The sequence below is a fragment of the Gopherus flavomarginatus genome, chromosome 12, assembly GCF_025201925.1.
Source record: "Gopherus flavomarginatus isolate rGopFla2 chromosome 12, rGopFla2.mat.asm, whole genome shotgun sequence".
In the NCBI taxonomy this organism is placed as follows: domain Eukaryota; kingdom Metazoa; phylum Chordata; order Testudines; family Testudinidae; genus Gopherus; species Gopherus flavomarginatus.
This window is the reverse complement of record NC_066628.1, coordinates 8,522,792-8,536,702: the sequence shown is the minus strand read 5'-3', so window position 1 is coordinate 8,536,702 and position 13,911 is coordinate 8,522,792. Positions and strand designations below refer to the sequence as shown.

The following is a 13,911-nucleotide window of genomic DNA, read 5'->3' as shown; positions in this document are numbered from 1 at the left end:
CCATCCCCAGTCTGCTTTTCTCAAGACTAATAGACCCACTTTTTTTAACCATCCCCTGCAGGTTGGTTTTTTTAAACCTTTCATCATTTCCTGTTGCTCTCCTCGGGACTCAATCCAATTTGTCTTCAGCTTTCCTAATATGTGGTCCTCAGAACTGGACACAGGACTCCAGCTGAGCCAACCCCAGGGCCGAGCAGAGCGGGACAACAACCTCCCACAACACTCACATTAATACACAACGGAACGATACCAGCCTTTTCCCCAGCTGCGTCAATGGGTGACAGCCAGACAGCGTCTGAGTGACTCCATTAAAGACCATCCTCCCTCCCCCCATTATTCAAGACAAGGGACACTGGGTGTTCGAGAAACTAAATTCTACTTTATTCTTTTCAAATCAAGAATTAAAAGCTAAATCCCAACCTCTACTCGCATCCAATGCCCAGCTCTGCACGGCACATTTCAGCCCCAGCTTAGGACACTGCTGTTCCAGCCACACACGCGCCCCAGGGAAAGAGGAACAAGTTAAAGCTAGTAGAAAAGCGCTAACAATCCATGAGAAAGGCATTTGCCCTCCCTCCTCTTCCTCCTCTCAGCAATGGGGAGTCGCCAACTGCTCTCTACATTAGTCCCCTCAGGGCTTCATTTGTAGCCCGTCAGAGTTCAAGGACGACTTCACTCAGCACTTGTAGGACATTTCCTCTCTCTCTGGGACTTGTGCACTGAGTTCACAGTTACCAGCCAAATAATGGGGCAGTGCTGAGGAAAGGAGTTTTTGCCTGTTGAGCAAGAAACGGGCAAATTTGTTCCCAAGATTTAGAGTTTTAGGATTCTCTGGGATTTCACTTCATGAACAGGAAAGTGGTTTATAGCCCATCCTGGAGTGTGGGTTTTTCTCTTTTAGGTGAAGGCTCTTCTGTCATGGATTTGACATTAAATTAGTTTGATGGGATATAGCTCAGATTTCTTGGTGACTTCAAAAGAGAAATGATAATTTGCCACAATAGTCCTCACTGATTTTCTTTTCACATCAGATTTGCTTCTTCTTTGAACAATGAAAATGACCAGTGTCTGTCAGCAAAAAAACACTGAGGGCTAGTGCTGGATACGCACTCCGGGAGTCAGGGACTGAAATGGGGAAGGAAATGACTGCCTGATCCCTGCAGAGATATGAGATACAGTCAGGACGGGGAGAGGGTGGCCGGGTGGGCAGGGCCTTGAAAGGGCACTGTCTGCCCTTGTGAACCAGAGAGCTCAGTCTGAGAACTGTGAACTCAGGACACTGTGGTAAATGACACAAGTGAAGGTGGAGGGGTAGAAAGGGAAAAGGATAAACTCTGCACGGCTTGGGCAGAGGCTGCTCTGTGAGAGAAGATGTGTGAGGTTGATGGGGGCGGGAGGGAAACCCCCGGAGTCACCCTGTCCCTCTCAAATAACACAGAAGCGAAAACACCACAATATTTTTCTATTCCTGCTCCAGCTCTTTTAGACTCTATTGAATGCTGATGTATAAAGGAGAAACAGCAGAAAAAATGAAATGCTTTTCAGCAGAACCTGGAGCAATGTGAGGATGTTTGGGAATGAGACAATCTCACTGCGAAGGGGGGATTTAGTGACTTTAACAATCACTTTGCTAATGGGGGATTGGAATAAACTGCTCAGGGTCAGTCTAGACTAGAAAAAGGGGTGGAGGAACAAAGGAGACGCACCAGCTAATCCCAGCCACTTCTCCTGCCCTAGACAGACACTCGGAGGCTGATATTATCTCTTCCCATTTATTCCCTCTCTGGAAGGCACAGATTTGTCTCAGGTCACCCCGCAAGCTGCTGGCAGCATTGGGAAACAGAGCTTAGGTCCCCTGAGTCCCTGGCCAGTGCTCTACCCACTAGGTAACGCTGCTTCCCTCTCAGAGGCTGATTCTGCTGTAGCAGAGGTGGGAAATCCAGGCTTCCAAGAAAAGACTCTGTGGGAATCAGTCTCTCCTAATGGTGTTGTCTGAATGCAGCAGGGTAAGTGAGAAGGGGGAGAGTGGTGAGAGGCAGCACCTCGCTACCCCTGTGCTCTCCCTCGCCTCTTATCCCCTGATCCCCAAACACTCGATAGCCCCAGCATCCAGCTCCCCCTGCTTCCCAGCTCCCCCAGCCCCAACCATTCAATCCTCAGTGTCCTCCCCAGAACCCATAGGCCTGATCCTTTAACAGTTGATCCCCCAGAGCCCAGCGCCCTGGGCTATTTGGGAAGGGGAGGAGTTATGAGCCCCCCAGGGACACTCACCCTGCAGGGAACAGCTCCAGATCAGTGGGGGAGCCTAGCCCAGGGGCTGGTGGAAGATGGGGACAGATGTGTAGAGTAAAGGTGGGGCCTGGCCCAAAGGTCCTTCACTTCATCTCCATGGCAGGGGGATCCTGGCCAGGAAGGGAAGGGAGAGGGGCATGGGCAGCGGGTATAGTAGGCTGGGGGAGGCCATGCCTCCCGAAACACTCTAGCATGGCCCCGCCCTGGAGCAGAAGGGGCAGGGTCTCAGGCAGAGGGGGATGGACTAGTCTACCCTCCAAGGGCACTCCATTGTCCATGGAGATGGGGAATTTCAGCCAGTCAGAGGGAGCGGCTGGAGGATTTTCTCTCTCTCCTTTCCTTCACCTGAAGCCCATCAGCTAAGCAGGCAGGGCTGCAGCAGGGAGGAGGGGCTGATCGGGGCTTCTCCTCCTCTGCCAGGGGTTTGCTTAGACCAGGCAGAGCCAGAGGGGCACTGACCAGCTGATGCTCGGCTGCTGCTGCATCCTCACCCCAGCGCTGGGCAGCTGGATCCTTGGGAGTCAAACACCCTGCTGTGTGTGGGAATTAGGAAATGGGTTTGTCACCCTGGCCGGCTCCAGTCAGGGCCCTGAGAGAATTTTCCTGCTGTGTGGAGGAGTCTCTGACGTCCAACATGGTGTTAGCGCCACTTGGAGTATTTTCCACACTAAGAACATCTCAGAGGTTTCTTCCCTGTGTGGATTTGCGGGTGTTTGATACTCCAGGAGCATCAAATGAAGCTTCCCCCACATTCAAGGTCTCTCTGTTGTGTGGGTCACTGAAGCGTGAAGTCAAATTGAATCTTTTCCTAAGGTCAAGCTATTCCTAGGGTCTCACTCTTGTGGCTTTTCTGATGTTTGGTCAGCTCTGAGCTCTTACTGAAACTTTTCCCACAGTCAAGGCATTTATAAGGTCTCTCTCTTGTGTGGATTCTCCTATGTTTAGTAAGGTATGAGCGCTGACTGAATGTTTTCCCACAGTCCAAGCATGTATGGGATTTTTCTCCTGTGTGGGTTTTCTGATGCATATTAAGGCCTGATTTGAAACTGAAACTTTTCCCACACTCAGGGCATTTGTAGGGTCTCTCTCCTGTGTGCGTTCTCCCATGCTGAGTAAGATGTGAGCGCTGACTGAAAGTTTTCCCACACTCGAGGCATTTATAGGGTCTCTCTCCTGTGTGGATTCTCCTATGTTTAGTAAGGGCTGAACTTGCGATAAAACCTTTCCCACAGTCAAGGCATTTATAGGGTCTTTCTCCTGTGTGCATTCGCCCATGTTTGATAAGGGATGAACTTTGCATAAATCTTTTCCCACACTCAAGGCACCCATAGGTTCTCTCTCTTGTGTGGGTTCTCTGATGTCTAGTAAGCTTTGAGCTCTCACTAAAACTTTTCCCACACTCAAGACATTTAAAGGGTCTCTCTCCTGTGTGCACTCTCTGGTGTAGAGTAAGTTGTGACTTCTGAATGAAGCTTTTCCCACAGTCCAAACATATATGGGGTTTCTCTCCAGTGTGGATTGCCTGATGTCTAGTAAGGTTTGTTCTGTCAACTAAACTTTTCCCACAATCGAGGCATTTATAGGGTTTGTCGCCTCTGTGTGTTCTCTGATGCTTAACAAGGTGTGAGCGACGACTGAAATCTTTCCCACACTCGAGGCATTTATAGGGTCTTTCTCCTGTGTGGATTCTCCTATGTTTAGTAAGGGATGAACTTTCCATAAAACTTTTCCCACACTCGAGGCATTTATAGGGTCTTTCTCCTGTGTGAATTCTTCTATGTTTAATAAGGGATGAACGTTCCATAAAATTTTTCCCACACTCAAGGCATTTATAGGGTCTTTCTCCTCTGTGGATTCTCCTATGTTGAATAAGAGATGAACTTTGCATAAAACTTTTCTGACACTCAAGGCATTTATAAGGTCTCTCTCCTGTGTGGGTTCGTTGATGGGTAATAAGCTGTGATTTCTGAATAAAACTTTTCTCACACTCACAGCATATAAATGGTCTCTCTCCTGTGTGCAGTCTCTGGTGTATAATAAATTGTGACTTCTGAATGAAGCTTTTCCCACAGTTCAAGCATTTATGGGGTCTCTCTCCTGTGTGGATTGCCTGATGTCTAGTAAATTTTGTTCTGTCAGCAAAACTTTTCCCACAGTTGAGGTATTTATACGGTTTGTCACCTGTGTGGACTCTCTGATGCTTGATAAGGTGTGAGCGGCGAATGAAATTTTTCCCGCACTCAAGGCATTTATATGGTCTCTCTCCTGTGTGGATTCTCCTATGTTTAATAAGGTCTGAACTCTGACTGAAAGTTTTCCCACAGTCCATGCATTTATAGGGTTTATCTCCCATGTGAGTTCTCTCATGTCTAATAAGGGCTGATTGCACACTGAAAACTTTTGCACATTCAAGGCATTTATAGGGTTTCTCTTCCGTGTGCAGTCTCTGCTGTATAATAAGAAATGACTTCTTACTGAAGCTTTTCCCACAGTCCAAGTATTCATAGGACTTCTCTCCTGTGTGGGTTCTCCAGTGTGTAAGAAGAGTTGCACTGAAACAGAATCTTTTCTCACACTTAAGGCATTTGTAGGGTTTCTCTTCATTGTGACTTGTCTGCTGGATTGTGGTTTCCCTGGGATCCTTCCATCCTCTGCCAGAGAGAATGGATTCATACAGTTTGTTCCTGGGATAGTTTCCCAGCTGCATCTCTGATCTGTGTCGATCTCCCCAGGCATTTCCCTGTTCCAAGCACTGGGAAAAATTCCTTTCAGCTCTGCTCAAAAACCTCTCCTGCGGTTCCACTTTCTCAGGACCTTCCTGCTGCTGATTCTTCTCCTTGTTCTCACTCATTGTCCTATCACCTGCTGGAAGAGAGAGAAGCCAGACAGGAGTCACTGCCTGTGTCGGGGAGAAAGGACAGAAAGAGGAATAGCAAAGAGGGAAAACACAACACAGTGACTGTTGGGGAGCTGGAGACATTGGATTCAGCCACCACATCCCACCCCAACACTCCCAGGGAAGGAAAGTCAAGGAGGAAATTCCCGACAGTTAACAGGGTGGATGGGAAGCCGTGACTGATATTTGCCTTGATGATATGACACCTGCTGACTGCAGCCCTGACCTGGGTGAGATGGGGCAGAACTGAGGGCTCTCGCTCACAGCACATTTTGGGAGTCCCAGCTTTTCCCTTTACTCACCAGATGTTTCTGTCTCAGTTTCCCTGACTCCTCACCTGTGTGGGTGCCTCTCAGGCTCTCTTTTTCCTCCCAGGCCTGGAGATCCGGGACCCACGGCTCTTCCCCTCTTTCCAGCTGGGTGATCAGGTCAGGTTTGGTAATGGGAAATCCTGCTCAGAAGGTGAACATAAGAATGGTCATACTGGGTTACACCAAAAGTCTATCTAGCCCAGTATCCTGTCTGCTGACAGTGACCAATGCCAGGTGCCCCACATAGAATAAACAGAACAGGCAATTATCAAGTGATCCATCCCCTGTCACCTGTTCCCAGCTTCTGGCAAACAGAGGCTAGGGACACCATCCCTGCCCATCCTGGCTAATAGCTATTGATGAACCTGTCCTCCATGAACTTATCTAGTTCTTTTTGAACGCTGTTATAGTCTTGGCCTTCACAACATCGTCTGGCAAAGAGTTCCACAGGTTGACTGTGCGTTATGTGAAGAAATACTTCCTTTTGTTTGTTTTAAACCTGCTGCCTATTAATTGCATTTGGTAAATCAGGCAAGGTCAGGGTGCATGGAGTCTTGGTAGAGTATTTTTCACAAGGAACATTCCCTGAGTTTAACCTGACCCTACATGGGATTGTGGTAACTCAGACCCATTAGGCATCGGAGGGCAGGGGTGCTGTCACGCCCTCACTAGGAGATCTCAGGGTAGATGCTCTGGGGGACTTGCTGACACACACAGCTCGGGTGTTAAACTCCTGCCTATTTCCAAAGCTGCAGAACCTAGAGCCCTCCCCACAAATGGAGCAAGGTGAACGGTGCATGAAGGAGAAATAACACAGGCAGGACAATCCCCTGCTTCTGATCCCCTGAAAGCTGGAGAGATGGGGATGAATTAGCCTGTCCATTAGGTTCCTGACTCCCCTGTTCCCTTAAATGGGGTGTGGAGTGTCTCTCACACTGGAGCTCTGGACTATGCCACCCTCCCCAACAATGCAACGGACCAGGGAAGAACCTGACCAGATTCAGACACACAGACCCCACAGCTTCTAATATCTAAGAACATAGGACGCCCTTACCCAGCGAGGTCACCATCTCGTAGTTCTCCTGCATGACATCCCTGTAGAGGGCTCTCTGAGTGGGGTCAAGCAGAGCCCCCTGCCCCTGGGTGAAATACACAGCCACTTCCTCGAAGGTCACTGGCCTCTGAAACAAGAGTCCCCCACTCAGCACCTGCTGCCCCAGCCACAATCCCACTAGGCACAAGGGAGGAGGCCCAAAGTAGAAGAATCCTACCTGCACCCTGCTCAGAGCAGCCAGGAGGCTTCAGGGGGTGGGAGAAGGTGAGAGCTCCTTGTCCCCCCAGCACACGGAGCAGGACAGGGTCTTCTCATTTCCCACATGCCTGCCAGCCACAGGCTGATCTGGGAAGCAGAGCTCTGAGCCGGGGACAGGGACAGGAATCCCGATAGCTTCCCTGTGTATTTCACAGCAGCCTCTGGCCAGTGGGGTCAGGCTCCAGCACTGGGAGTCTGGTCAGTTTTCCTGGCGTGTTTCCTGGTTCAAAAATAGAGGATTGTTCCCTCCTCCCTCCAATGGTTCTGTTCAGAAAATCAAGCTCTAGATTGAATGTGTCGGAGAAGATTTATCACACCCTGTCTCCTCCCTGCCTCATCCTGTATGTTTCCTGCCTCCCCTCCCCCAGCAAACCCCTCTGCACCTCCCTGAAAATCCCCTACCTGAGCTGGCACCATCACAGCCATTTCCATTCCCTGCCCCCTGGAAGACCGGACAATCCAGAGCAACACGTGGACGTGATTCCTCGGCCTGTCAGGGCGAGAGGGGCGATGGGGGAGGTTTCAGAAGGGGCTTGAGGCCATTTCACACCCTGAGTCCCCCAGGCTTTCTCCCTGCAGACAGACACTCTGGACTCTGCCATGGTAGTAATAAAGTGACTGAGGGTTTTCCAACACAGACCTGGCCCCTCCCACCAGCACTGAACCCCATGAGCCACTTTTAAACCCTCCCAGGTTTAAAAGACAAATGTTAGAAAAGAGCAGAATGAAAGGAACCACTTTGGGGGATTCACCCTGACATTGGCCCCAAGGGCAGGGCGCTGCTGGGACTGGCTTTTCCTCTGTCAGCTCCTCCCCTTGTTCCCAGGAGAGTTAGTCTGCCCAGGGGGATGCAGGGAATGGATCCCGGCAGGGCTGGGAACCTCCCTCCCCACTTCTTGCTCCTGCTGCCCCTTTCGGTCTCACCCCTCCCCTTCCTGTCTCCATCCCTCCCTCTCTGCCTGGGAGAACTGGGGACTGCCTCGTTCCCATGGGTGTTTGCTCTCCAGGGTGAGCCTGGCTGTGTCACTGGGGGCAGCAGCTCAGGGACCTGCAGACACCCGGGGAGCCCCTCCCCCTCCGGTAGAAACTCATCAGCTGGTCCCTGAACGGGGCCTTTTGTGCAGAGTCACTGTCCTGCCCAGCCCCAGCCCTTTCCCCCAGGTCTCTCCCATCACCTGCAGGCTCCGGCTCAGGGGCTAGTGTGGGGAGAGCCCGGGACTGCCCCAGGGGGCAGGTTCTAGCCACTGGAGTAACTGCCCATTCAGGCTGAGTGCCGCAGGGACTTTAATGAAGGTCTGTTCCCAGCACAGCCCCAGCTGGGGAGCAGCAGTGTCACAGTCTGGGCTCTCAGGCAGAGGAGGCTGCAGCCCCTGACCCAGGCAGCTCAACTCAAGGGCTCTAATATCAAGAGCAGAGAGAGACACGCACCAGCCTCCTCCTCTCCCTGAGCAATAGCCAGAGCCCTCTGGTGGCAGCAGCTAATGACTGAGCCTCCCTGTGCTACCTCTGCAGCCTCCAGGGACAGGCAGACACAGGCTGATCCCACTGGCTCATCCACACGCACCCCCTGCCAGAGCCAGCAGTGACTATGGTCTGACACCCATGTGGCTGAGATCTGAATCCTGCCCGGAAATCAGACCAGGGCCCTGGGCAGCCCCAAACCCTCAGGAGACAGACCCCAAAACCATGAGTGGATCTGAAAATCGTAAATTGGGAGTAGGGTGTTGTGGCAAAGTGAGAAAGCTCTTAATGTTTTCTCTGAGTTCTGTGGGTGCCTCCATTTCCCCTGTGCAGTTCTTAAGTATCTAGGTGGTGGAATAAGGGGATGTGATTGTTGCAGAGCCTTAGAGGGCCAGTGTGATGCTGTTTGCACAAAGAATGGCCGACATCCTGTCTCCGGGCAACTGATGGCCTGGACCCCTCCCCTGCAAAGGTGCCAACTGAAGGTGTTAGAGAACAAAGAGATCAGGTGGCCTCCTGGCCCAGGAAAGAGACAAAGGCCAGAGGAGGGGCTGGAGAGTTTCAGTTTGGAGCTGACTGGGGAAATGGAGGGGGGCCAGATGGGGCTCTGGCCTCCCTGGCCCCAAGATAACTTAGGGGTCCTGTTTTCTGTGCCTACAAGCTCTGTTTTAGACTGTGTCCCTGTCATCTAATAAACCTTCTGTTTTACCGGCTGGCTGAGAGTCACGTCTGACTGCGGATTTGGGGTGCAGGGCCCACTGGTTTCCCCAGGAGCCCCTGTGCACGGTGACGAAGGGGATGCTGAATGCTCCGAGGTCAGACCCAGGAAGGTCGAAGCTGCGTAAGCTTCTTGCCCTGGAGATAGTCTGCGCCCAGAGAGGAGGCTCCCCCAGAGTCCTGACTGGCTTTGTATGGAGTAGTTCAAGAGCATTGCCCCAGCGACTCTGTGACAGGTGTGTGTGTTGGGGGGTGGGGGAGAGCCAAAAAAAAAAAGCCATGATCACAATCTGCGGCAGTTCAGCGGAGGTCCTTTGCCCTGAGCAGGAGTGAGGGACCCTCCACCGAATTGCCGCCGAATAGCTGGACCTGCCGCCCCTCTCCGGAGTGGCCGCCCCAAGCACCTGCTTGTTAAGCTGGTGCCTGGAGCCGGCCCGGGGGGCAGGGATATATGCCTTGTAGCTTTTGAGCCCTTAGGTGGAAGCCTCCTCTTCCAAAGCTATTTGTGCTAAAGGAATTCCCCTCTGGCTGCTGGGTGGGGCAGCCCCTCACACTCTCCTGCCCCAAGGGGTGGGGGAGCTGCCCTTGTATCTCTCCCTCTCATTCTCCCCAATTTCTACCCTGTTTTTCTCCCTTCCCCAGCTAGTCTGCTCTCACAGTCTCCTCGAAGCCTCCCCTCCCCACATTCCTCCTTTCCCTCGCAGTGCCCCCTTCTTGGAGTTTCCTTCTATTGCAGCTCTGTTCCTATCTGCCCCATAAGTCTCCCCTGATTCCCCTGCAACACCACATCCTCCCTCAGCACATCTCCTGCCCCCATCTCATCCTGCCCCCTACACCCCCTTTCATCCCACTCCTGCTCCTCAAATATCCCTGTTCCCCCCTCAATCCCCCTTGTCTACACTGCCTGCCCCTCTTCAGCCCCCTTCTGGTGTAGTGCAAGAAATTGCTGTTTCTAGGAATTTGCTATTTGGGGTGCACTGAGCATGCTCAGTAACGTCTGCTGAAGCCATTGCCCTTCACCCGGTCCTTACTGGGCATAAGATTCTGTGGACTGCTTTTTACAGGGGTTAAAAAGGGGCAAAGGGGGAAAATAAGAGGGGGAGTGTGACCAGGGTCTGAGCAGGGGGCAAAAATTGACGGGTTGATGGGGTCAAGCAGCTAGGGGGAGGTTTAGGATAGGGGCTGAAGAGTAAAATTGGGGGTTAAGCCGGGGTTAAGCACTGCCAGAGGGTGACAGAGGGCAAAACCCCGGCACAGGCAGGGCAGAGGGGGTAACAGTTACCCTGGTGGACACCTGTGTTTGGGGGGAGCAGGGAGCAAAGGGGCTTTTTTATTTCCTCTCTCACAGACAGCACCTCTCAGCATGGGCTTCCCAGGGCTGGGTTCTTAAAGGCACAGGCATCCGAACGCCTAGTTACTGCTGCTCCTTTGTGTGATAGATTTCAGAGTGGTAGCCGTGTTAGTCTGTATCAGCAAAAAGAACGAGGAGTCTTTGTGGCACCTTAGAGACTAACAAACTTATTTGGGCATAAACACACCACACAACAAAACCACTAACCCAGGAACCAATCCCTGCAATAAACCCCGTTGCCAGCTCTGTCCACATATCTATTCAGGGGACACCATCACAGGACCTATTCCCATCAGCCACACCATCAGGGGTTCGTTCACTTGCACATCTACCAATGTGATCTATGCCATTATGTGCCAGCAATGCCCCTCTGCCATGTACACTGGCCAAACCGGCCAGTCTCTACGCAAAAGAATAAATGGACACAAATCTGACATCTAGAATTATAATATTCAAAAACCAGTAGGAGAGCACTTCAACCTCCCTGGTCACTCAATCACAGACCTAAAAGTCGCAATACTCCAATAAAAAAAACCTTCAAAAACAGATTCCAACGAGAAACTGCTGAATTGGAATTAATTTGCAAAGGGGACACTATTAAAATTAAGTTTGAATAAAGAGTGGGAGTGGATGGGGCCTTACACAAACTAATAACTATTTCCCCATACTAATTTTTCCCCTACTGTTACTCACACCTTCTTGTCAACTGTTGGAAATGGGCCATCCTGATTATCAATACAATTTTTTTTTCTCCTGCTGATAATAGCCCACCATAATTGATTAGTCTCATTATAGCTGGTATAGCAACACCCATTTTTTCATGTTCCCTGTGTACATATATCTTTCTACTGTATTTTCCACTCCATGCATCCGATGAAGTGGGTTTTAGCCCAGGAAAGCTTATGCCCAAATAAATGTGTTAGTCTCTAAGATGTCACACAGACTCCTGTTCTTTTTTCTCTGTCTGATGTGACCCACAGGAGACTTGATTCAGTAGTAACTTTTGACAGAGGTACCCGGCCCAGAGGCGCTAAAGGTGAGGGGGAGCAAATTAGGATTAATCAACAAACAAGAACCTTACATATCAGTAACTGCTACTGGTAGCAAATGATGTCAGATAACGCCTCCCCCCACTCGGTTTTCCTCTATTCCAGCCTCCTTCCTCTCAGCCCCATAATTCTCCCCCTGCAGCCTGATTCCCCTGCATCGCCCTCCTCGCACTTCCTTAGCCTCCTCCCCCTGCAGCCCGGGGGTGCCGGGGGGGGGCGGGTCTCTCTCACCTTCCCTCCGAGCGGGGCCCCCCGGGGCAGGGGCCGGGCCGGGCTGGGGGCTCTGCCCTGGGAGAGGCTCCTGGGGAGCAGCGGGAAGGGCCCTGCTGGAGATTCCCCTCTCCCGGCTGCAGCCAGGGCTCCGGGCTCCCAGCACCAGCCGCCGGGGCTCGGGGATCTCGCCAGGAGCCTGGGAGCCAGAGTCACCGCAGCGGCTGCGAGTCACTTCCTGCTGCCGGGACGCAGGGAGCCCGGCCATTGTCCCCACCCAGCGGCTCCTGGGTCCTAGCGATCAACTCAAATCAATGCAGCCCCCTGTCCCCTGGGGCCCCACCGCCCCTGGACACAGTTGGAGGCATCGTGCAGAAAAGCCACAGGATCAATGGGAGGAGAGAAAGGAGACTTCCAGATCCTGGGGAGTGGGGGACAAGGGGTGTTTCTATGGAGACTGGGGATTGTTCCAGAGAGTCCCCAATATCAGGGACACAGATGATGGGGTGCAGGGCCAGGGACGCTCTGTGTGTGATTCGCTCTGGTAACAGACTGGCACAGGGAGCAGTTGGGGAGAGCTGGGGTCTTGTCTGCACCCCACACTCACTGGCTACCAGCTGTGCTCCCCTCGCTCCATGGAGCTGTCAGAGCTTTGCTGCCAGGTTTCCTGGAGTTATTTGTGGGGCCAGATTAACCCATCCCTGGGCTCTAGGCAAAATCCCTTCATGTCTGCCCCCACACACACACACACCAGGGATCCCCTCTGCCCCTGTCCCAACTGGCTCCCCCGTGAGGGCACTGACTGCAGCTCCCCGTCGGGCACCTGCAAACCAGCAGTGAAGCTCTAGCTAATCTGGTTCAGGGGCTGGTGCTCTGCCCACTCAGGTTTGTCCCCACTGACCCCCATCCCCCAATATGACAAGGGCATGGCAGGGGGGACAAAATGGCATGAGCTGTGTTGTGCCCTGGTGCACGGGAAGTCACATTGCCACTGGCTCAATTTTGGCCTCATATGCCCCCCCTCACAAAAAAATGGGGTGCAGGCTTTAGGCCCTAGGCATATCCTTAGGTTGCCTTTGCCTTAATTCAGCCCTAACTGCACTTGATCTGGGGCCTGCAGGGGAGTTATTGAGTCGCTGTTGTGTCCAGAGGGGTCTGATCTCTGCTCAAAGAGAGGAGGCTGTGCTCGTATAGTGGATGCTTTGTCCCAGAATGGGGTACCTGTTCTCCCTCAGCTCACCAACTAAAGTGATCCCTGATAGTTCAGCCTCAGAGGGGGAAGAGATGTGACAAACGGGGAATTTTCTGTAATATTTTTGTATGAATAGAGTGCGCGCCTCAGTTTCCCCTATATGTGGCATTATTAACTAGGTGTCCAGAAAAGGTTGTTTACTCTCTGCAGAAATCCAGCTGTGATTGATGCCTAAATGTCTGGGCTCCATGTCTATGGAGAGTCTGAGAACACAATGGTCACTTGAATTGCCCAGACATTTGGCTCCTAGCTAACCACCATGGATGGCCCTCCTCCCCTGGGCAGTAAGCTAGCCCTGTTTGACCAGCTGGAGAACAAAGGGCTGAGGAGGAGGAGGACCAGGGGACAACGTCTGCTCAGGGACAAGAACAAAGGACTGAGGAGAGGCCAGGTCAGGGGCTGTTAAATGTGGGCTGTTGAAGGCTTAAGACTTTCTGGAACTGGGACAAAAGAGAGGCTGGAGGACTCTGTGCTCTAGGCTGACCAAGATGGACCATGCTGTAACTTTCTGATCTCTGTGCTAACCACGGATGCTCTGTGTCTTCCAGAAATCTAATAACCCCTTCTGCTTTCACGACACTGACTGACAATCCTGGCAGATATTGATCCCTTTGGGTGTACAAGTCTCTCTCGGGTGTCCAGCTCAGGTAGACTCGTTGGGTGGGAAGGGAGCTGAGGGCTCCAAGGTTTGGTGAAGCTAAGTGGCTTGTGGTCAGGAAAGAGTGAGACCCGCAGAGCGGGACTGGCACACTGCAGAGGTCTTCGTGGGAACTGTTCCAGAGCACTGCATTGGGAGATCCATGGCAGGATCTGTCTCATGCTGCTGCCTCCTCCCTTGAGATCTGGGAGCCTGAACTGAGCAGCTGCTGCTCCCCCAGCAGGGTCTGTGCTAGGGAGAGAACAGCTCTGCAGGCCAGTGGTGGGGCACCACTGGGGTGGGGGGTCCAGTCCTCTTTCCCAAGGACTCTGTAATGACTCATCCAAAGTGTCACAGGTTCAGCAGGAGAGATTAAGGGACCCCTGCATCAGAAAATCCCATGGCCCCGGGGTGAGAGCGCTG

At 52.2% G+C, this 13,911-nt stretch overlaps 2 protein-coding genes across 19 annotated transcripts in view; both read right to left on the bottom strand.

Annotated features, from left to right (window-relative positions):
- The window catches only part of LOC127033269 (zinc finger protein 585B-like), a 139,462-nt gene that overhangs the window by 66,358 nt on the left and 59,193 nt on the right, over positions 1-13,911 (bottom strand). For 5 of the 18 annotated variants that reach the window (XM_050921140.1, XM_050921152.1, XM_050921134.1 and 2 more), the window contains exon 1: positions 11,621-11,866. The exons of 7 other annotated variants lie outside the window; for them this stretch is intronic. Coding sequence is in view for 6 of the 11 variants with exons in the window: in XM_050921139.1 (XP_050777096.1) it covers positions 6,554-6,680; positions 7,214-7,243 (157 nt within the window). In the remaining 5 variants the exon portion in view is untranslated. Of the gene's footprint in view, positions 1-6,553; positions 6,685-6,770; positions 7,076-7,213; positions 7,302-11,620; positions 11,867-13,911 lie in introns of those variants that run through there. 6 more of the 18 variants (XM_050921141.1, XM_050921142.1, XM_050921139.1 and 3 more) reach the window with 5 other exon arrangements.
- LOC127032302 (zinc finger protein 850-like) lies at positions 2,502-5,143 on the bottom strand. The gene has a single exon (XM_050919490.1). It carries the CDS (start codon positions 5,141-5,143, stop codon positions 3,107-3,109), a length of 2,037 nt encoding a protein of 678 aa, XP_050775447.1. The 3' UTR covers positions 2,502-3,106.

What these genes read in the sequence shown, in the direction of transcription:
- LOC127032302 (XM_050919490.1), bottom strand. Translation starts at nt 5,143, where the DNA reads ATGAGTGAGAACAAGGAGAAGAATCAGCAGCAGGAAGGTCCTGAGAAA.